Source organism: Carettochelys insculpta, chromosome 25, assembly GCF_033958435.1.
Source record: "Carettochelys insculpta isolate YL-2023 chromosome 25, ASM3395843v1, whole genome shotgun sequence".
Classification (NCBI taxonomy): domain Eukaryota; kingdom Metazoa; phylum Chordata; order Testudines; family Carettochelyidae; genus Carettochelys; species Carettochelys insculpta.
The window spans coordinates 1,346,097-1,370,365 of record NC_134161.1 but is presented as its reverse complement, the minus strand read 5'-3'; the positions used below and the strand labels follow the sequence as shown (position 1 = coordinate 1,370,365).

General features: G+C 44.8%; 1 protein-coding gene across 3 annotated transcripts in view; it reads left to right on the top strand.

Moving 5' to 3' along the window:
* The first annotated feature begins 239 nt into the window (after positions 1-239).
* Positions 240-24,269, top strand: part of KMT2A (lysine methyltransferase 2A) — a 124,553-nt gene continuing 100,523 nt past the window's right edge. For all 3 annotated transcript variants that reach the window (XR_012642552.1, XM_074977131.1, XM_074977130.1), the window contains exon 1: positions 240-584. Coding sequence is in view for 2 of the 3 variants with exons in the window: in XM_074977131.1 (XP_074833232.1) it covers positions 240-584 (345 nt within the window). In the remaining variant the exon portion in view is untranslated. The remainder of the gene's footprint in view (positions 585-24,269) is intronic.

The window sequence follows — 24,269 nt, the reverse complement described above, 5'->3', positions numbered from 1 at the left end:
GGCAGCGCCCCGCACCTGGCCGCCTCCCCCGGCCCGGCCCGCGCGCTGCCTGCCGGCCGCCTTATGCCGGCGCGCGCCGGGCGCGTATGCGTTATGCCGCTGCCCGGGCCGCGCCGCGGCGGGCCCCGCACCCTGCATTGGCGCGGCGGTTTGCAGCGCCCCTATCGGCGCGCGAGCCGCTATCCAGGCCCCGGGGCGCGGCCCGGCCCCGCTCTCTGGCTCGCCGCCTCACAGGAAAGATGGCGCACAGCGGTCGGTGGCGCTTCCCTGCCCGGCCCGGCAGCGGCGGCTGGGGCCGCCGGGGCCTGGGGGGCTCCCGCCTCCGGGTGCCGGCCGTGCGGAGCCTCCGGGCCCCGGAGCCGCCGCCTCAGGCCGCAGCGGGCGCCGGGGAGCTGGGGGGCCCGGGCTCCGGCGCGGCGGCGGGAAGCGGGGGAGGCGGGGCAGCGCCGGGCTCCGGCGGCCCCGGGGGCCCCGCGGCCGGGGTGGGACCCGGCTTCGATGCGGCGCTGCAGGTCTCGGCCGCCATCGGCATCAACCTGCGGCGGTTCCGGGCGGCCTGCGGGGCCGAGGCGGGCAGCGGCGAGGTAAGGACAGGACGGGCCGGGCCGGGCCGGGCCGGGGGGAGGGAGGCTCCGCGCTGGGCCCGCGGCACACCCCCTCCTGCGCGGCGCGGCCCGCCCCGCCCCCGCCCGGGCCCCTCCGCAGGTGAGCCGCCGCCTGGGCGGGCCGGGCCGGGTCGGGCTGGGAGGGGGTGCGGCCGCCGCAGCGTTTGGTGGGGGAGCAGCGCCCCCCCCTCAGACATTTTGTTATCGATCCTCTTCCTCCGCTCCCGCCCCGCCCCGCCCCGGCCGCCGCCGCCGCCCCCGGAGCCTGTGCTCCCCGGCACCCGCGCTCCCCGGCACCCGCCGCGGCGGGAGGCGGCCGAGAGGCTGCGTCGGCAGGTAGGGCGGGCGGGCGGCGCTGGCCCGGGGGAGGGTGGCCGCGAGGCACTTGCCCTGGCCCCCGGTGCGCACGGGAGGGGCCGGGGGCGGCCGCATCTCCGAGCCTGGCGGGGGGAGGCCCGGCCCGGCCCGGCGTGTCCCGCCATTAGGCTGCCGCCGCTCGGGCAGAGCGGGTGAGGGGATTTGCACGGGGGGCTGGGGAGCGTGAGCGGCAGCTGGTGGGGGCGGGGAGGGGGCGGCCGGGCCGAGGGAGGGGCGGGGCGGGGCGGGATGCTCTGGAGCGCCCTTGACTGAAACAGAAAGGGAAGGATGTCAACAAGCAGCCGCCTCCCGTGTGCCCTGCGGTCGGTGCCACGAGCGTGCACGCGGATCTCGTTCAGCCCTTCTTCCGTCCCCCTCCCCGGCCGCCCCTGAGCTCGGAGGCAGAGCCCCCGGGGCAGAGAGGAGGGAGCGAGAAAGCGGCTCAGTGGCGAAAAGGGGCTGGCATTTCTGTGGAGCTGTTCATCTTCCTGCCTTAATGTTTCTCAAACCGTTTCTATTGGAGCCAGGTCAGGAGTCTGACAACAACCCGCCTTTTGACAGAGCTCGTAGGAAGACATGATGGGGGCGTGTTTCTTACTACTAGCTGCAGCAGCCCCTTTTCGTCTTTCTCTCCTTTCTGAAGTACTGCCATTCACACCCTCCCAGAGATGGAATCTTCTCCTGCAGTGTGCCAGGAGCATGTGTTTACTTTTGAAGGGCCGGTTCCCTATCTTGATTTAAAGGAAAACTCTAAAATCACACTCTAAATCAACAGGATTGCTTTCTTATGTTAATATCCAAAGTTACTCACAGTGAAATAATTGTAGAAAGGTAATTTACTGCTTACTTATTGTTGTTCTCATCCAATATAGTAAAAATAGGCTACTCGGTTTCAAATGTTTAAAGCTTTAGTCACTTTCGGGGGCAGTTTGCTAGCTGCTATCACAATTCTACAGTACAAATTATGTGCCCTGCAGGGGAATGTTTAATTACAAACCAACAGTGGTAACAATTTAATGAACACATTCCTTTTACGGCTTTCCTTTTAACACGCCGGTTCCCTGAAAATGATAACAAAAATAAGTGTTTGTTTTAAACCACTCAGATTACTGTGGTGAAAACATCGCTTTACGTAATAACACAAAGTGCCTTTGTGTATAATGATGGAAATAGGTTGAACTGAAGTTACTGTATCAACTTGAAGGAAGTTAGTATCTTATAAATATAAGTTAACTGACGAAAAAGGAAAACTGAATGGTCAGCTTAGGGATATGATAATTATTATTTTTGAACCATAGGAGTCAGAGATTATAAAGGAAAAGAGGATTACATATGGCAGTGCATTTTTATTCAGTCATCCTGTGTATATATTGTGAGGGAGACAGTTCTGTATGTATTAGAAAGTCTTTGTATGTTTGAATCAAAGGGTGTCCTAAGGAAGCAGTGAGGACAAACTTGTCCTTTACTATTAGGAAAATATTTCTTAGTGGTAAAGGCATTTACTAAATGGTCAGCTAACAAATATTGCTTGAAGATAAGCAGAAGAGCAGTATTTTGTTACTTGACAACCTCTTATCACAGCTTGTTGTAAGAGAGAGAGCTTTGTTAGCTTGCAAAAATAGTTTAGCTGTTGGGTTCTATTGGGTTATGTCAAATGACCTTTCAATTTTTATTAAACTGTTGAAAAACTCCTATCTTCTAGTGTTATGAGATGAGGGTGGGAGGAAGGACTGTTTCCCTGATAGCTTATTTGTTGTAACCTGTGAGGAAGCATCAGCTGCATTTCAAATGCCATCATATAGACTAGTATGGAATAATACCTGAGCACCTGTTCAAATGTATTTAAAACTACATTGTTAATGGTATGTTGAGACTCCAAAGTAGCAAAAAAGATACCCATATACCCTAAAAGTGGCAGGCAGTGTTAACAGATTCAGTACAACAAGAAGTCCTGTGGCACTTTATAGACAAACAAATATTTTGGAGCATAAGCTTTCCTGGGCAAAGACCCACTTCAGTAGATTCAGTAGCTTTCCTTATAACTAATAGAAACACACCTCTCCCGCCTGTGTTTTCAGTAGGTAGTATTTTCTTGGCATCAGATTAGCTGTTAGTCTGTGGCTTTCCAGGGACTTGGCTATCTTAACAGATGAGCTCTGAAAATGGAGGTCAGAAAGTGGGGAGCATGTTCACCATAAAGAGGGCACTAATCTGAAGTAATGCAGCATAATACTCAGAATCCTGCTCAAAAGTTTGTCCTTGTTTCCTGTTGAATGGGATGGGGTAGCTTTAGGTTTGTCTGACTAGTAAGGTTCTGATTCCTTATTGTGACAGGAATTTGGGGCAGAGCTTTTTGAGAAGACTCCATTCTCCTTTTGTTGGCATTCATTGAACTTAACTAGTGTCCTGTGAACAGTTGCATAGCACTTATATTGTTGTGATTTCCATGAAGTTAAGGCTCTTTCCTGAACCAAGCTGATCAAGACCTGCTCTAAAACAACTTCTCCTGATTTGAAATATTAGTGGTCGTGTAATATTTTGTAAGTCTGAATGGCTCTAGATGTAATCTCCAGGAATCCTTGGAGATCAAAATAGAGTGTAAGACATTGTTATTATATTGTATAATTCTTTGTTGTGGTTCATACTGTTTTTAAGCAGCTTTTACTCTGGTCTGGTCTCCTTTATGTAACTACTAAAAATATGGTGTCAACATCTAGATTTTCGTTTAATCCAACAAGATCAAGAAAATGCAGAATTAAGTGTTGCACACAAACTTTCTTTTACCTAATTGTGCCATGGTTCAGAACATAGTTGATTTTACAGTAAGTTCTCAGAGTGCACGACCCTGCTCTTATGCGTCTGACCCTGACCCCCGGCCCCATTTAAACCACCTGTGAGTGGCTCTGGTTCCTGCCACCCCACATGGCTCTGGCGCAAGCCTCCTGCCCTGCATGGCTCCAGCGCGACTCCCCTGCCAGCTCACAAGCTGCCTGCTTGCTTGCCTGCCTGCCCACCCGCCCTGCATGGCTCCAGCGCAACCCCCATGCCAGCTCACAAGCTGCCTGCCCTGCTGTCCTGTGTGGCTCTGGCGCAACCCTGCTCCCCGCAAGCTTCCCGCCCTGTGTGGCTCCAGTGCAACCCCTCTGCTGGCTCAGAAGCTGGCTGCCTGCCTACCTGCCTGTGCGGCTCCAGGGCAACCCCCCCCACCCCCCAAGCTACCCGCCCCCATGAGGCTGTGGTGCAACACCCCTGCTGGCCCACAAGCTGCTGGCCCTGCGCGGCTCTGGCACGACCCCCCTGCAGGCTCACAAGCTGCCTGCCTGTGTGGCTCCAGCGCAACCAACCCTGCCACCAGCCCACAAGCTGCCCTCCCTGTGTGGCTCTGGTGCGACCTCCCTGCTGGCTCACAAGCTGCCCACCCTGCGCAGCTCTGGCACGACCCCCCTGTCGGCTCACAAGCTGCCTACCATCCCCCCACCCTGCGCAACTCCAGTGTGACCCTTCCTGCCATCTCACAAGCTGCCCCCCCACCCTGTGCGGCTCCAGTGTGACACCCCCCCCCAGCTGGCTCACCACCCAGGCATAGCTCTGGTTCCATCTCAACTCTCTGCCCCCCTCGCAGCTCTGCTCACCACTCACGCTCAACTGCACCCCTCACCGCCCTGCAGCCCTAACCGACCCCAGGCTTAGCTCAGCCCACCCGCCCGCCTCCTACAGCCCTAACCCACCGCCAGGCTTAATCTCCTCCCTCCCCCCCTCTTACCTTTCAGCTGCTTTCCCAGCTGCAGAACATGTGTTGTGCTGGGGAAAAAGTCAGACCCCAACTTGTGCGAAATCCGGGTTTACGCGAGAGTGCGTGGAACCGAACCTTTGCGTACTCTGAGATCTTACTGTACTTATTATACTGCATGTGATGCAAATCCTGAGCACAGAGAGACAAAAAACACAGAGCAGCTGCTTCAAATGTGACTTCTTTCTGTCCATTCAATGAAACTTTACCATTGTTAACACAGTTTTAATTTTCTTCCTTACCAGTAGTATTCTAAAGAATGAGGAAGGCTAATGAATCTTTCTGCTATTCCCCAGCTGAGGTTCATGTTGTATCAATCCTTTGCTTCTAGTACAGTTCAGTTTCTTTCACTAAGCTGTCTCATCTTTTTTTTGTCTGTAGAAGGAGGTGTTAAAATACTAAGCTTTGTCTTAGCAATAGTTAGGGGGAGTTTTTCACACATTAAATCCAAAACAAATTGAAAAAAATCTTGTTCACATCAAATCCTTTCTACTTGCTCTGACTGGAGACATTACCTCAAGTTTAATAACTAGGAGGATTTTGTGCAGTATTTGTTTACTTATTCTCTAGACTATAATATGGAATTTTCATGTAAAATAGAAACAAGGAAGAATCCTTATGTACAGCTGCTTTTTTATCAAAGTTAAATATCAGCTAGCTTGATTGTTTCAGATAATGTTTAATTGAACCTTTTTATGTTTGAAGCTATGCTTAGTTTCAACTTGATGCAAGTTAACAGTTGAAGTCAGATCATAACAGTAATTGTACTGGCACTGTTAGTGGTGCTGTAATTATAAATGGATCATAATATTCTATGAGGCAAACGTTAGAGATGTACAGGTTCACTAATGGCTGACTTCTGAAATTGCATTAGGTACAAGTGCTGGTAGGAGTGGCTTTCCATTGCTGCCGTAATTATGTCTGAGCTGAAGAGTACAGATAATCTCTTTCCTGAACTGCATTAAAATTTTGTCTAAGAACTTCCTCTCCTTATTGTATGTTTAAAGGGTCATTGTAAAACGGTGTGTGTTAATGAAGAACACTTAGAGCTGTGCCTTTTAAGTGGTAACTTATTAAATGTGTGTGGATGGATAGATTTAGACTATTATTGGATATTAAATCCTGGCTAGTTAAGTGCAACCAGAGGTGTGGGGCTTTCCTGTTTTTTATGCTTGTATTTCTGAACTGCTTTAGACTTATTCATAAGAAATATTAAAATCAAATCATAAATTATAACCATACTGAACCAGTGTCCTGTCAGGGTTCTCCTAATGTTTCCTCATTTTGCTGAATGCTGATTACATGCAGATCTCAGAATACAGGTATTCCGGGTTTTAAATTCTGAGAAAGTTTATTCTTTCTGCTGGAATGTTTTATATCCAATTTTTCAAAGAAGACAAGGAATGATAGTGTGCTTTTGGATTAGGAGTTGGTGGTGGTCTCTCTTACAGTGTTTGTCTTGTTACCACTATAAACATGCACACTCTTTGGCATCATGATTCTCTCAGCTATGATACTCATAACACAATCCTGTGTTATTGAATTAATGTTGTGTTTCCCCTAATTTTTTCCAATGTAATAGTCAAATTACTGAAACATGGCTACTGTCAGACCACATCAGATTCAATCCAAGGAGTCTGTGTGTGTGGGGACAATCAGGTATCCTGTTGCCTCCTTGAAACAGTAGCGCATCTTTCAGCCATTCGTAATTTGAGGGGGAGAGAGGGAATAAAGAAGTTCTGAGAGTTGTTTTCAGTTCTCTTGGTTTTTTGGATTGTTTTTTGTCCCACACTTATACATGGAGATATACATATCTCATAGAGCTGGAAGAGACCTCAAGAGGTCATTGAGTCCAGTCCCCTGCCCTCTTGGCAGGACCAAGCACCATCCTTGACAGATTTTTTTTTTAATCTATTTGCTCCAGGTCCCTAAATGGCCTCCTCATGGATGGAGCTCAGGGTTGCATGTTTCCACACAAACATTTGGCCAGATGGGTTCTACGACTGCTTGTTACAAGGTGCAAAAGCACTTCCCTTTTTTCTCTCTTGAAGCTGTTTGTAATGGACGTACATACAGGATTTACAAATGTTGGTGCAAAAGACTGCCACCAGCTCCCCTTATTACCATTTAACCCTTCAAGTGTCCTTGCGTGTGCTGCTTATAGCTAATGAATTGGCATTTTCTGGGTGTTTTGATGTATGTCTTGTTCTGCTGTTCCCTCTTATTTTTTTGTTTCGAAGTCACAAGATGATGATTTTGGGCATGGTTGAGAGGAGGTATAGGGCATGCAATAGAGTTACACAGTCATCGGTTACATCAGAAGAGGTTTGTCCTACCACACAATTTTTTAAGATTAGTTTTTTTCTTTAAATTTATCTTGCAAACTCTTTTTACTAGTTTAGAGTCTATTTCTGAATTGGTTCTTAGCCAGACCCTTTACTGTTGCAGGCCTGTTGTGACTGCGGTAACAGCCAGACAAGTGCTGTCAGAGGGGTGATCACAGGCATTGGAACTTAGTGGATGCAATAGCCTGGTAGCTTCTGTCCATGGAGACTACGGCTGTGGACCCACACGTCTCTGAAACTTTACCCAAATTCTCGTTGCATGTAAGGGTGGTAGCAGAAATGCCACTGATTTTTACATTTATTAAAAGAATTCTCATTGGTTTAGGTACATACCCACTGAGGCTAGAAGGCATTTTGATGGGAAATTTATTTTGGGAAATTTCTAATGCCTATAGAGAGAAAAATGTTCCCTTTTTTTAAGGATGGTTATTTCAGATAGATGAACTCCGTAGTATCAGTATGGAAATAACAAGCTAGGGATGTTAAAATGATTAACGAGCACGTAACCATGGCTCCTGCTGGCTTACACTTGGCCTTGCCATGGCTGTGGGATCTTGCCACTGCTGTGAGTTCGTGTTGCCTGGCCCCTTGTTCCTTCCATGACTGGGACTGCTCTGGTATGGTACAGCTGGCCACCACTAGAGTTTGCTCCCATGGGTCTGTTAACTAGTAAAAATACCAGTAAGCCTCATACTTACCAGTTAATCACTTAACATCCCTAGAGCAAGCAAAAATCCACATCTTTTTAGTCCCTTTCACCTTATCCTGGGAAAAGCTTGGCTGGAACTTGGGCTGTACTTAATAAAGACGTTCTCTCAAATCATCTAGAGCCAAATGGCTTTGTTGGTGGTTTGTCTACAGGAGACTGTCAGCGTATCATTGCTGAACCCTTGCCTCTGGTTTCTGCTGTCACAGCTGGTAAAATACTTGTCAGGATACAAAGGGGATTGAGGAGCTCTCTTATGAGGTTATTGAAAGATACAGTTAACAACTTACCCTTGATTTTCTTTCCAGATTTGTACAGCATCTTTAGAGTACAATTATACCCATGTCTAGAAGTATCTGAATTGTTTTAGTATTTTGCTTTGACACGTCTGGGCAACATTTGTTGTTAAATATGAAATGGACATCAATCTGCAGGGTGTGGGTTGGTTTTTTTTTTTTTTTTCCTTCTCAGTTGATCTGAAGTATTGCTTTCTAAATGTTCCACGTGAAGAACTGAGAGATGGGATTTGGAAAACGTTGTACTTTCGCTCACTGAGTGCAGGATACTAAGGTGATGCACAGTTTTTGTAGAACACTTTGGGTGACCCTCTGCTTCACAATCTGTATTGAAAGGATGTTGCCATCAGAATGAAACTGTTTTAGGTGTTTGATGTTGCAGAAAAGCATTTCCTGTTCGCTCAGGGTGAAAACTGTGACTAGAGATTATTCAGATAGGGTTATGAGATCATGGGAAGAGTAGATAGAATGCTAACGGAGGTATACCATCAATTATCCGGAAAATCTTGGACCGACAAACTCTTGTTTGAATGTCATGTTTTAAGTCTAAAAGTTGTCTCTGTGACTGCAGGTTGGGGTTGTGGTCATTGGGGTTATTCTTGCATTCATTTTAACTCAATATTAGCACTGGATGTTTACTGAGTTCCACCAAACAAACATCTGGCTTCAACAGACCAGACTGCTCATATACCACTACAAATGCTCCTAGAATGTGCTCTGAATAATTTAATGGGAAGAAGCTTGATGTTCAGTTTGCTTTTCTAATTCTTTAAAATTAGTTGTCAGTGGAGACTCTGGAAGCTGCAGTTTGATTGGTGGTTCAGCTCTTCCTGTAACTTGTACTTGCTAAGGATTTGGGGTACTACTTAAAAATAGTGTCTATTTTCAAGCAGAATTTCTTCTATTCCTGTTCCATTTTGTGTTTTAGTCTTATGTGGAAGCAACAGATTGAATAATTCTGATGTGCTTTCAGAGAGGTCTACAAGTTGATTTTGCTTAGGAACTTTATTACTTGACTAATTTCCAACAGATGGGGGCATTTTGATTTCTTCTGGATAGACATTCACTTGTAAGAATGTGGAAGCCAAATGTATGCTCAGATTACTAGGATGCATATAACAAGAATCCCAAATGCTCTGCTTCTTGTAAATGACTGTTACTTACAATAATGTGGAAATTCAGGAATGTGCTTGAGTTTGTTTGAGTATCTGATTGTTTTGATCAGAAAGTGCACATGAACATCTGACTTGGAGCAACAAATGACCATGTCAGTATTGTTTCATCTTCAGTGTGAAGAGCGTGGGTTAAATACAGTAGACCCCCAATTTATGTGAGGGTTGCATTCTGGCAACCCCTGCATAAATCAAATTTCCCACTTAAGACTGGGGAGCCAGGAAACTGGCCAGGGCACCAGCCCTAGTCAGTTTCTTGGCTCTGGAGGCAGCCTGGCTCCAAACTGCCTTCTGCTGTCAGGAGCCGGAAACTGACCAGCACATTGCTGGTCAGTTTCCTGGCTCCAGCTGCTGGGGAGCAGGGTACAGTTTCTTCCTAGCTGGGAGAGCCAGTGTGGCTGTCTGTCTGTTCAGCTTTCCCCAGATGGGGGAGCCAGCTGGGCAGACAGTTGCAGAGCACCTTCAAGTTGTGCTTAACTCATGTTAATGCAAGTTAAGCGCAACTCACACATTTCGGGTGTTCACTGTGTTGTCAGTTACTGGACAGTCTACAGAATTAGCTTCTGTGGACAGAATCTCGCTTGTCTTTCTAAGGAAATAAGATACTGTAGAACTGGTTGACTTTTGAAGACGGAACCGAAAAGCAAGGTGTAGGAGAGAAAGTAAATGATTGTTCAGATACTTGTCTTTACATGATATATATCCCCTTTGCCCAAACACAGCCTGGAAAGTTGCAATCTTATTTCTGAGCAAAAAAAGTAAGCAGTCCTGTGGCATCTGAAACCATTTTATTTTATTAGGTAATGAGCTTCATGGGAAAGACCCACTTCTTCAGGTTCTGGAGCAGAGTCTAAGATGCTACAGGACTGCTTGCTTTGTTATGTTAAAATACAGACTAACATGGCTACCTCCTGAGACTATTTCCAATCTTATTTCTAGTGATTCTGCCTGACAATTTTGATGAAAATGATTGTTTTCTTCTAAGAATCCATATCATGCTCCAAAACTGAGACACCACTGGAATTAGTATTTTCAGGAGAGCTTTCCAGTCAAATATCATTTTAAAAATCAGAATTCCGTATTAAATTTTTGGATAGAACAACTTTAGGAAAGTGTAATGTGGCTACAAAGTCTTACTAAAGTGGTCACCATATCGCAATTGGAACATAATTGTAGTTGAAATACACTGCTTGTAGTAAAAAGCCTTTGTCCATTAAGTCAGGACTTTAACCAATACAATCTAGATTGGGGTGGGAACCTTTTTGGGTCAGGGACCACTGACCAACAGAAAAAACAGTCAGGAGACCCACACAAGTGAGAAACAATACAAAAACAAAAAATTCCTCCTCCCAGATATGGCCCACGGCTGAGAAGCAGAAAAGAGACGCTCCCCTCAAGCTCCAGCCTCAAGCGGGGAGGAGGGGACAAGACTCAGGCCCTATGGGGGCCTGGGGCTAGTTAATTTTGTGGAACCACTCCTAGATGCTGGAGTGGGGGCAAAAATGAGGAGTCAGTGTTCAAGAAGGGGCTGCCAGGGAGTGGGCTGCAATGGGTCTGGTGGGAGGGAGGATATGGGAGTGGGCTTGGATGGTGTTCAGGCACTGGGTGGGAGGTAGTGTGTGGGAGTGGGCTGGGTGGATGCAGATCTGGTTTTTGGATGGTGTGGGGGTGAGAGGAGGGGTGCAGGAGCAGAGTGGGGGTGGGGGTCTGGGCAGGAGGCAAGGTGCAGGAGCAGGCTGGGAATTGAGATTCCTACCTGTTGCAGCTGCCAGGGCGGGGAATGGTGGCTCTGCACTGCCTTGCATTTGCAGACACTGCCCCCTACCCCTCCCATTGCTGTGATTCCATACCATGCAGGGCCGAAGCCTGCACGCAAGCGTGCAGAGAGAGCTTCCCTTTGCAGCTCTTCTCTCAGTTGAGTGGGAAAAGGAGCAGGCAGAGCTTGCTGTCCAGAGACAGCCTATGGCTTGCCTTGATCCAGTCCTTCTATTTATTTTCCTGAGTGATCTTCCTGTGTTACATTATGCTTTCTCAGGTTAATGAGGTCATGTTCAAAATCAGATTTTTAATCGTTCTGTTACATGTTATGATAACTTGCATTTGGTTAATGAGTGATTGTGTTCATCTCCTCACAGTGGAATGTCAATACCTGTTGTATCTTTAACTAATTTATCCTTTTAGCCTTCCATGTGCATGTTGGGATTTCAACCTCTGTCTTGGTACTTTCATCTCTGGGCAGTTACCAGGCTACCTTGATAGATTTATTACTTCTTGTTTGTCAGTAGTATTGTTGTCATGAACCAGGCATTTACAAGCATGATTCACTGATGTGGCCACACCTCCTTCAAGCACAAACAGAGAAGAAAGAAGTAGTTGTGAAGAGAACCTGTTCATTGAAGGTCCTCCAGTAGGCAATTCTAATAACTGCCTGCTATGAAATAAGAAAGAAAAATAATCTCCAGAATGTTCAGTCAAATCTGGAATTTTAGCATAAGCTTTTTTCCAGCATACTGGAGGAGTGTGGGGCACCAATAAATTTAAAAATGCTCCTTAACTAAGAGGGCGGGGTTTAGAGTGTGGGGTTTGGGATCTGTTTTGGAGTACGGGAGGGTCTCATGGGTATAGACTCTGGGAAGGTATTTGGGCCCAGGAGGGTATTGGGTCAAAGGAGGGTTTTGGGGTGCTGGATGGGGGGGCTGCTCACTTCCATTAGCCCCTGGAAGCTTCATGTTATTGTTGCTCCTGTCAGAATCACAGCCAGGGAGCACTGCTGCAAGCAAGCATGTTGCTTCTGTCAGCAGGCGCTGCTTTCAGCAGCTCTCATTGGCTGCGGTTACTGACCAGTGGTCTGGAAGCCTAGGAATCAGTGCTCAGGGAGGAAGGACAGAGGCAGTCTGCAGAGTCATCTGACTGCACCTCCCACCAGGAACAGCAGGGCCACGAAGCTGATTTTGAGAGCTGCTGGAGGTAAACGTCTCCTCCCATCCAGCACCTGGAGCCCCTTCTGTGCCCCAAGCCTCTTCCCAGACCTAAACTCCCTCCCAGAGTGCCCCACAGTTCATCCGCTGCCCCAGCCATACTATAAACTGGATATTCTATGCTGCTTGAAGAAGCTGGTTGGTGAAGTGGTAGATGAAAGGGCTTTTATTGCAGTTCATCCTTTCAGAGAACTGGGTTAACAGAACTTGGAACTTAAAAATCGTGTGAAATTGATGTGGTGCGTAGTTGTAGGAATTGTTCCAGTTTGTTGTATTATGAGTTGCAGATTATAAAGTTGTCACAGAATGCCTGGTAAGAGAATGAATGGAAACATTATGAACAGTCAAAGTTAATTGAATTATAGAGAGGCAGATGTCATTCCATAGCTAAGGTTGCAACTGCGTTTATGTTATAGAATTTTTTTGTTACGCTCCTCTTCCCCCCAATGCCCTCAGAAGAGTGATATCTGCTTTAGAATGGCTGGTACAGCTGGGGCTGAGGTACAGTATTTCTACAAAATATGAAGAAAATTGGATGCTCCCCATCACATCTCCCTCTGTCAGCCAAGTTCTCACTTACTTATCCCCTTTCCTCAGAGACTTTCTTTCATGTTCTTCTGCAGCCCAGAGAAAGGGATGTTCTTTTCTTAAAAAATCTCATTTGGAGAAGGTAGAAAATACTAGTTATTTCTTTTTCCCTATCTTTTCTTGCTGCACACTTGAGTGCTTCCTCCTCACTGTGATAGCTTTTTTTCTAGTTGTCCCCTCTTTTTTTTTTTTTAACCAGGGCATCTGCTCCTTTCCCTGCACCCCTCTGTTAGAAACCCGAAGAGTGAGGCAAAGCTGTTCAGGAAGAGGACACAGGGAATCTGTAATCCTTTTCTCCCTTTTCCCTGTGGACTGGGCTCTAGGAGTCCTTTGCCTTCTGCTATGTCCTCAGCTCTGCTGCCTCATTTCAACCACTATCTTTCTGGCTTTGTTCCATTATTCGCCAGCAAGACGCTTGTCTCCACCCCCTTCATAATCCATTCTGCCTTTTGAACCAAAGATTCCATGACTGATGATAGAGAGACGTGTGTTAGGTCAAGGAAGTCATTCCAGGAAGACAAGGGAGAGCGCTTAAACTTTCTTCCCTCTTTCATCCAGTGTGTCTTCTCCAGTTTGTAACAGCCTGGCTGTCTTTTGGTGAGCCCCAGGAGGGTCTCAGCTTATTTACTCAGTTCTCTACTCCTCACAGAGCTCACTTGAAAGCCCAGCCCCCAGATGGGCACCTTATAGCTCCTCTTCCCTATATACCCCTTGAGCTTTTAGCTCTTTTGAAGAGCTGCAGAATTTGGGGGCATATCTCTTAGGCCATGTCTACACTTATGAAAAAACTTCGAAATGGCCGTGCTAATGACCAAATCAAAGAATAATACTGAGGCGCTGAAATGCATATTCAGCCCCTCATTAGCATGCCGCTGGCCACGGCACCTTGAAAGTGCCGTGGTTCGCTTGCCTGGGGCTCATCTACATGGGGGTCCTTTTCAAAAGAACCCTGCCAACATCGAAATCCCCTTTATTCCTATCAGCTGAATATGCATTTCAGCGCCTCATCAGTATTCTTCGATTTGGCCATTAGCGTGGCCATTTCGAAGTTTTTAGTAAGTGTAGACACGGCCTTAGTGTTCAAAGAAATTGTCTTGGGAGTCTTTGATGAGACTTCAGATATACTAGGAAGTTGATTTATTTACCCTCGTGGTACCCAGTTATTAAAGGACGCGGGAGATGGGTACCCCTTCTCTAGAAATGAGGGAAAGGGCTAAGCAGTTTCTCCCTTTCCTAATCTTAATCTTCTGATCAGTCCTGTGTTAGAACTAGCAGGGAACTAAGGTAAAGCAAAAATTGCTCATGTGGGTCATGAGTTGGAATACACACATTTCAAAACCTTCAGGATGGGAGCAACTAGAAACCCATGTAACAAGAAGTTAATTGTACCTCTCAAGTAAATCCTTAACTTGGCCCCAGAAACAATGTTTGGGGCTGGGAGAAGTAGGAAATATATTTTTTCATTTGTAACATTTTTATTTTTCTTTGATTTAAAAATATATGTAATGCATTAAGTTTAATTGTGTGGTGGTTGGATTGCTTGAGGATTTTTTGTCATTCATACGAGAATTTTATAGGACTTTTTGTCAGATAGCACAGACACTGAAGGCGATCCTTTTTTATTAAGGACCTTAATCCAATCAGGTGCTGAATGCATTCAGCGCCTCACAAAATTTGGTTGAGTGATTGTATGTGCCAGCCAGTTATTCAAGTATCATTAGACACAGAGCTAGCGTGTCTCCATATGTAGTTACTGTATTCCTGGATCATCCCATTAGAGCTCTTAACTTAAAAGAAAAAAAACTTAATATGAGGAGATATAGTCACACTTAGTATTGGAAAAAATGTTTCTGGTTAAAAATAAGTTATAAACCCATTTGCTGTGGTGTATGCTATTGATACTCTCCATTCATGGAAGGGACTGTAGTAGGCTGGTTCACAACAGGGGCTGTTAAACTAGTTTGTGTCTCTTACTTGAGAAGTGTAATCTTAACTCTGCATTTCTAATATTAGAGATGTGTTGCTATCTTTCATGAATTTTAGCTAATATGTAGTCAAGTGACTGATACGTGCCTGCAACCATAAGTTTATAAATAAAAATCTTTAAGTTGAATATTATTGGAAATGATTTTCAAAACTAAACAAATATACCAACATTGTGCAAGTACGTGTGCAAATTATCTGTTAACACAGGAATTCTGCTGTTTTTCTTGTTGATTACATTTCAAACTTTGAATGTAATATAAAGGGTTGGCCTCTGAAAACTTGTGGTTTTCTCAGGAATAAAAGTTGTCTGAGATTTTATTAAACTACAGTCTGGGTACTCTGAATCTTTGGTCTCCAAATAAATATTCTTAAACACTTAGGTTGACCTTCTTTTCTACCAGAAAGAAGAGAACTTAGGAATTTTAATAGGCATTTAAAGTTGCCCTCTCTTCTTTTTTTCTGAAGCCCCATCTTCAGAGATTCCCAGCATATATACAGTAGAAGTGCAAAGAGGTAAACATTGGTCAAAAGTACAAGAACTTCATATATACTGCTGTGAAGGGGAAATGTGCTGGCAACTGTGGTCTTTTGCGTTGCAGAATAAATTCCCCAAGGAGAAGAATTATTGCCTTCCTCTTTTAATACACTGGATGCTCATAGATGTTTCCTAATATTGTTCTTACTAGTTCTGGCTTTAAAATCTGTATCACGTTTCTTTTTGTCCTCTTTCTGGTAACAAGGAAGATAACACCAACTCAGAAAGAATGCCCAAAACAAGGGATTGAGAAACACAAAGCAGATTTGAATGTCAGTATATTTCAGTAATTGCCCTTAGTGGTTTGTAGTGTTTCATGTTCTCCCTTCTTCATTGGAGTAGTTTTCTAGGACAAATTCAATAGTTTTAGGGTCTGGTTGGTCTTCTGAAAATGAAATGAAATTAATTATTTTTGATGGCCAGGCTTAGGAATTCAGCAAAAGGGTGATGATGATAAGGGCAATTTAGAAAAACCCCAAATTGGTCATTTCTGCTCACACTCCTCTCCCCACACTCCCCCCACCGCATGTTTATTAAGGATTGCAAAGTATTTGTGCCTAAGGAACTCCTTGTCCTTACTTGAAATACATGGTAGCCATTTATGGCAGTCATGTTCACTCTTCCCTCTAATCTTTTCCATCCACGTGTGGGTTTTTTCCATCCTTGTTTGGAATAATTTTTGTGTGCACTGAGGCATGTACAAATGTGCACCACCAGTAGAAACAAAAAACCTATCTGTGTGCGCTCAGCTGGGTGGCATTGGACTCTCTCCTCCATGGCCACTCAGTGTACAGGGAACGCTGGTCACACTGCATAGTAACTTTTAAAAAACGGTGGGGGTGAAATGAAGACTAATGCATCCAGTTAAAATTACATGTCGGAAAACTTGGATAAGTGAATAGAAACAGAGAGGGAGCCGTGCTAGTCTATACACTATCAAAACACAAAAGCAGTCAAGTAGCACTTTAAAAACTAGCAAAATAATTCATTAGGTGAGCTTTCATGGGACAGACCCACTTCTTCAGACCATAGCCATACCAGAACAGACTCAATATTTAAGGCACAGAGAACCAAAAACAGTAATCAAGGAAGGACAAATCAGAAAAAAAATCAAGGTGAGCAAATCAGAGAGTAGAGGGGTTGGGGAGGAAGGTCAAGAATTAGATAAAGCTTTTTGTTTGGCTAAGTGAAGTGTAAAGTTGGATTTGGCTAAGTGGTAGCACGTGCAGCATCATAGTGGGGGCACCATTACAGTACTGACTCTGAGAAGAGGACTGCATTTTGAGTCACAACAGTATTTCCTGGTGTTTTTCCTTGTCTTCTCCCCACTGCATGTGTTTTGGTCTTGAATGCAGTGTAGCTTATGGAGTCTGAAATCTCAGCCTGAGGTGGACAGATTTCTGCCCTTGGAGGTGAGTGCTGAGAAGGTATTAGCATTTGCCATCTATATCAGAACACTGAGGTTGTAGGGTTTATGGTTGGCTTGTAACTGGCATTCCCACGAGTTTTTAAAATCCAGGGGTGGAATAAATTTCATTTGCAGCAAGGCACGTGCTGTTGTGCACCACCAGTAGAAACACCTGTTGCCAGCTGTGGGAGCTCTGCTAATCAGCTGGGTGGCCGCCTAAGCACTCATCTTACAGGGAATACTGCCAGTAACATGTGTGCTGGATTTTTACAAGGTAAGATTCTTGGCTCACTGTCAAGAAAGGAGCAATGGCCAAATAGGTATCTGATTCAGAGTCTAGAGAATCTGACTTTAAGATTGGATACGTTGCGAAATCTGATTCAAAGGCAGCTTTTATGGGATTTGTTGCTCATATGAAATTAGAAACCTATGGTGTTCACCTTTTCTGAATCAAAAAATGAGTAAAGGTATGAACTATTCATGTGGTTCAGCAGTAGGTGGGTGAAAACATTTACTCCAGAGCAGCATGGTGTGCTATGTTACATTTTGCTTCTTAGTAATGTTTATGATTTTTTTTTTTCCAGTGGTAGGAGAGAGTTGTAAATGAAGGTTAGTATCAGGATGTTTCCATCAGCGATGGAATTTCACAAGGATTTCTAGTGGGACAAAAGGAGCTCTTTGAGGAGTTGTCCTCAGCATTTTTTGATGGGTAGGATGTGTACAGGCTGGATATATACAGTTTTGGCTTTTTCCTTCTCAGAACATTACAAGAGTGTTTCATGTGTTTACAATTAGATTTTTAATATTATCTAAAAACAACACACTGAGTGGTGTAGGGTAGACATTCCTATACAGGCCATGATATTCTGCTGAGAACCACTGCTCTAAATTTGAGTCTGGAAACAAGGCCCACGCCCTCTATGGCAATATGCACCTTGACCTTATAGGTGTGGAACACCACCGAGGTGAGGACTGGTAACCCTGGTCCTATCGTTACTAGTAAGGGCAATCAGGGACAGGGAGATATGGAGGGAAGGAGTGGCTCCTCCCACTTCCACCAAGCCCTGGGAAGCCGGTATTCCACCCTCAGAGCCTTGGAGGTGGCAACCACTGGCGCTCCCCCCACAGTGCCCCAGGGAAGTGGCAGCCACCAGTGGTCTTCCCCCCCCCACCCCCCAGCCACCGGAGGGCCCAAATATGGGACAATTCATCCCTTTTAAAAAATACAAATATGGAACCATCCCACCCAATATGGGACAGATGGTCACCTTGTCACGATTCCTGATTCTGGAACGGGTTTGCTCAGGACGTGGCACACAGTCACAGAGTTCTGCCCTATCCTTTATGACTTGGTTGATGGTTTCTAACTGAGGGCACCTTAGAGTGGGCCGTGGCTTGATGAATGATTGCCATGTCTCTGGGATTCCTTCTGTTTGGGCTTTAGGTCGTAAGCCCCAGTAGGAGTCAGTAGGCCCTACTTGTACAGGCACCATGCTGGTGTAGTTGACACATAATTTGGTGCTGGTATTTGGCTTCTCCCTCACAATATCCCACACAAATTCCAGCACTGAGGACTGTGTGTTTCTCTTGGTTCCTTTGTTGTTGCAATATACAAAGTAATTATGTTTAAATGAGGGGTAGCCCAAGGCCTTGAAGTTACCCTCACTGTTAGTGTGCAATTGCCTCTCTCTGTCGGTAATTTGGAGGCTTGTGGCATTTATTGGGGTTACTGTTCCTCTAATAGGACCGCAGCAGGGTCTGAGTGTCTCTTCTCTTTGGAATGGAGGGCCAATGCAACCCCAAGATTCCTGTCATGCGTTCCCATCTGGGCCCACAGCCTTTGGTATCTGACAACAGCGAATGATGAGACATTTGGCAATTATGGAAATGGTACCGTTACTAGTTTCTCTGTTGTTGTGTGCGTTTATGTAAACCTTTTTATAACCTACTGGTCCACGTCCCAGCCACAGGTTGGCCTTTACCTCTGGCCAGATCTTTATAAGGGTTAGTGTGTGAGTTCTGCAAAAGTAAAGTGTTTTGTTAGTGTAACAGCTAAAGCAAAGCAACCCCAATGGAGGCGGTTAGTGTCCCTTGTTCAGTCCTCCCTTTCACTGGCATGCTTTTCGCTTTCTCTGTCATGTACCGTAGGGGCAGCAGGAGCATCAACAGGAATGACTTTGATTGGTCATTGATCCTCCTTGAGTACCTGGGGAGGCTGGAGAAACATTATTAGTGTTTGCAATTGCTGGTTTAAACATCTTTAACTGATTTTGGTGCCTCCAAAAGGTCCCCATCTCTGGATAAATGTGACACATTACCAGATCCCCCAATCTGAGATGCTGTTATCGTCTAGCTGAGTTCGGTGGTGATTTTTTTAGTTTTCTTTTTTGTTCGGCAGACCAGGTTTGTAATGGTTTTTTTGTTGTGCTAATCTTTGGGCTTATTTAAAGTGACCTTTTTGTTGTGATGGATGTTTCCAGTTACCATTTTTAACATTGCTTAAAGGCTTTTCTTTTATTAAGAGAAAATTATATATATTGGACCTTATTACAAGTTTACTCCTTTTAAGTGTATACATTTGTTTTTTTTCCTTAACAACCCTTACACTACTTTAACTAATTTTACAGTGCTCCACATAATTTACATTCCCTTTTATACATTTGGAGCAGTTACATTTCAATAGAAACCCCTTGTTGTCTTTTAGCAAATTATACTGAATTATCCAGATTTAAATTAAATTTATCTTTTTGCCTGGCTTATTTACAGACGCTCCTTTGGAGGGGGGGGGAAAAGGGCGGGGGAGGGGAGAGGTCCATTTTTCCTCCAGAATGGCTGCAAAGAAACTGAGAAGTCTCTTTCTATACCATTTCAACAGTGTTTTACTGCTTAGTTTCTTCCAGACTCTGCAAAGTCTTTTTATTCTTTCCTTAAAGTTGTTTGCTTATTCCCCAAACTGACATTTTATTAGATATTTTAAGTATTACTCCAGGGATTTGAATAATTTTGCCTGGTCTTACTGCCTCCTTTTCTCTGGTCACTACACTCTTGCCGTGAACTTTTAGCAAACAGTTCGCTTTCTTTGTTTCTTGTATTCGGGGTAGAACATTAGGCAGTAGGTGACTACAGGAGTCAGGGCAGGGGCTGCTGCATTTATTTTTTATAATCTAAAGTAAGCCACCAGGACTTTCCATTTTTTTAGAACTGGCCAAATTTGGGCTATTGAAGGGGGCTCTGTCCCTTAATGAGGACTGCTTCCATTAGTGTGTCTTGGATGACCCCCTCTATTCCTGCCTCTGCTATGGCAGGACGGGGATAGTCTAGGTTAACCTTTTAAGACTGAGAGCAGTTAGCAGATGGGTATTAAACTCTTCATCTAACTTACATATTTGACTCACCAGATCCCTGTAGTCCTGCCTGGGCATAACACTTAGCAGACAATTTTAAATACATTTTACTTCTCTATATTGAAGTTACCTTTATAAATTACTCAATTTTACAACAGAAGAAAAAACTTAATCCTGTGAGCCTATTTACACTTTACACAATTTCTGTACTCTGATATTGGAAGGTGTCCATATTGGAAGGGGTCCCCCTCCTTACGGATACACCGGCAACACAAACAAACAAACAAACAAATTACCCCAGACTGGTCACAAAAGCAAAGAAGACTTAAATGCAAAAGGATGGGGAGTACAAATCCTATTTGCCAGACACTTGACAGCACAAAACCAAAAACAGTTCCCTGTCGTCACAAGGGCAAGTTGTCCTATTCTGACACAACCACTTGTTGGCAAGAAATTTTGCTAACAGGTGTAGGACTTGTTTCCAGACTCAGATTTAGAGCAGTGGTTCTTAGCAGAATATCATGGCCTGCATGGGAATTTCTACCCTATAAGTGTGTTCTGATAACACAATGTTTAATGTTTTTAGGTGTCTCACCCTATTTGGGACTTGAAATGGTCTACCAACAGAGAATGACTATGCAAACCATATGTGCTACAATTGCTAGGCTGTCTTGGTTTGGTAGACAGTATTATTTTAGCTTAAATTCTGAATTTCTTTGTCTTTGTGGTTAGGCATAGTCTTGTGTTGAATAATGTAAATACATCTTTGTACTTATTTCTTTTTTCTTTCAAATAGTTTTGTGAATTTACTGAAAGTATTTTGTGTTGTGGTAAGGTTTTTGCATAGTTTCCTGATGGGCAAGCCACACTGGATTGTATCAGAGTAAAAGTCAATAAGACCTCCTTTCTCATTAGTTTTAAAACAGCTCTTTGGAAGTTGAGTTCTTGAAGCATGGGTGCTATTTAGTCTGGAAATGTTTTGTGTTTTTTTTAGCTCTGTCCACTATGACTTAAACTGTGCTAGTAAAGACTGTGTTTTTGTCTGTCTACAGTTTCTATGTCAATGGTTCTCGAGCTGTAGGTTATGAACTATTGTGTTCATAGTCTTTCTGGGTACAATGCAGATTGGAATATTGAGAATAGTCAGAGGGAAGGTTGAGAGACTGCCAAATGAGGTGTAGGGTGTGGTTTTTTTTAAATCTTACAAAGTGGTCATCAGGTCAAATATTTGCAGCGCTGCATTTCCATTATGCCATAGTTATCAGTGGGTTCTGCATGGAGTAGAGTTCTCCAGCATTGAAACCTATCCAGTCTGTTTTCCTCAGGGTTTTTGTCCATTGGTGTTCCATTCTCATGCTTTTTTCTTCATTCTAGCTTTACAGCATATTGCTAATAGATTAAAAAATTCTTTGCCTGTAGCTGTCTGCCTTTACTTCCAAGACTGCATCTACACTACAAGATAAATTTGAATCTTTAAATATTGATTTTGTAATTCTGGAATTTATAAATTCGAATTTGACCATCTTTACTTCCTCGCTGGCTCCTCACAAATTCAACTTATTGCTGCCACATTCAACTGGCAAACATTGACTGTTGTAGTCGTGCATTGTGGGAACCTATCCCACGGTTTCCTCATCCTCATAGCATTCTAGTTATGCCCGCTGGTCTTCAAGATCATCTTCCCACAGTTCATTTTCCTCATTCCCCTCACATGGCAGGCAAATGTTCATTTTTCCTGTTGGAAGGAAGGAAGAGCATGGTGTCCACAGAGATGGCCAAAAAAAAAAAAAATACAAAAAAAAAACGTTTCCAGAAGTGTCTGTCTTCTATTGCTGAATTCTCAGCTGGCCGTCCACTGAGTGTTCCCCACTCCCTGCCTCCCATGATTGCATCCAATCCCTGAAAATAATATAGGGACCTTGAAAATCTTGCAGAAAGAAGTTAGGAAAGTTTTTGGAAAAAAAAGAGTTGCTGAGGGGAGAGTCTTTGGCTTTCTGGTGCACTATATGGCTTCTGTGCACAGGCTGTGTTCTCAACTGGCCATCCACTGAGTGTCCTCTCACCCCATGATTGCATCTGATCCCTGAAAATAATACAGGAACCCAGACTATATTCTCAGTTAGAAGAATGAGGATAGAAAAGTCTAGGGAAAAAAAGATGTTTGACTTCCCTCTTCACTACACAGACATGGCAAACACGGGTGATGGCAGTGAAATATCATACACTAAACTTATAACGGAAACAGGAATCCCAACTAGCCCCTACCCCCTGTGTTTCTGAGGGGGTCAAAGCATGAAGACAGATAGGAGCTGTTAGCAAAAAAGATTTTAGAAGAGAAACATCAAACCAGCAGGTGTCTGCAATGGACAGCAAGCTCCTGAAAATATTTTTGGCTGGGGGGCAGGTGCTGTGGTCTGCAGTTGCAGAGCCGTTTGGAATGTTGAAGTAGCTGAAGTGGTCTCTCCCCTCCCACCCCTGAGTATCTTAGCCTCTGGGGGAAACTTCCCCCCGGTGGCTGCAAACCCCCAAATATCTTAGTTGCCAGGGAGACTTCCCCTTGGCTCATGCTGCAAGTCCCCGAAATTCTTTCCCACCCTTGCAGCCCTAAATGTGCACAAGCTAGGACATGGTGCTGCCTGGCAGCATGGTCAGCCCCCAGTGGCAGGCGCATCCTTTTATTGAGTTGGGAGCTAACCACATGATGTGGCTGGGAGTGGGATAGAGTGCGTGGTGCTTGTGGGGGAGGAGAAGGGGTTCATGCACAAGTGTAAACCGCTGAGAAGTTTCTCAGCATCTTATGCAAGCATGACCCCCACAACAGCCTTGTTGCCACATGGTGCGGTGGGGCAGCAGCTGGTGCCAGGCAGCGCTGAAAAAAAACTACCAAGTGTAGAAACAGAACCTCGAGCTCTGTGCAGGGGCTATTTGTAACGGGTAGATGCGCTCACAGGGCTAATAGCGAAGAAAGACAAGCGTTTCTGAGGCTCTCATACAAACATGAGCCCACAGCCACAGGCTTGCTGGTCCCAATTTGAAATTCATGGTGTTCCTGTTACCTACTTCCTGCGCACCTGGAGAGCAGCATCCAGAGCACAGCACTGAGGGGCATTGTGGGCCACCTCTGGAGGCTAATAAATTCGATTTTAAGAAGTAGTGCTTCCACGCTGCCCTTTAATCAAACTTTTGAATTTGAGCTTGACGTTATACTTGTCAGGTACCGATGATATTGTAATCTCAATATTAGTGCTCCCTAAGTCGATCTAAGGGTATTTAAAGTGAAGACAGTCACATGGTAATATTGAGTGAACTGCTTTAAATTCAAATTTATCTCATAATGTAGACACAGCCCAAGACGCAGCCTTTGTGGCTTTAATCCTAGTCAGGTGTTGTGGCACTTTAAAGGAGGAGGTGTTATTAGTGTAGGTCACTGGGGTGGAAAAAGTGGGGGCAAATAGGTCATGGTTTGGATTGTCGAGGTGAATGTGAGGCAAGAAATGACGTGAAGTAGTACTGGATCAAAGCTGTGTGGATAGGGAATGTTGGAGATGGCAGAAGCATTGGACCTTTGCTATTCGGAGTTGTTGCTGAACTAGACTCAGGAGGAGTGGCAGCAGCAGGGAAAGAGCATAATGGGGATCTTGTGGTAGACAGTGAAGCTAACTTGACTTACGAGGGGAACTGTGGAAACACTGCAGGCCTGGAGAACTAGGTCTGTTACCCGAAATTGGAAGAGAGTATAAACTAGTGTGCAGAGGAAGAGTCTGGGACTTGGATCTTGCAAAAACTTATTTTCATCCTAGGCATGTCACTTACCATCTTGATGCCATAGTTCACCTGTCTATAAAATGGGTATGCTGTACTATTTTCCTGTCTGCCTTCTTGTTTGTCAACAGTTTTGACCTAAAGGACTTTGTAAATACTTTAAGGATTTGGGAGCTCTGGTCTGTAAAGTAGAAGAATCAATGGATTCTTGCCTGCATTTCTTACTAGGTTATTGTTTGTTTGAAAATGCAGTGTGTCTATCTTCTTGGCAGCCTTAATGAGGAAAACTGTTTTGGGGATAAATGGCTCTTTGGTTTAGGAATGTAACTGATCATATGTTCCTGGTGATTTTTCTGCTCTTGCTCAGTTTAGAGAGCATAAGCACAGGCTGAAATAT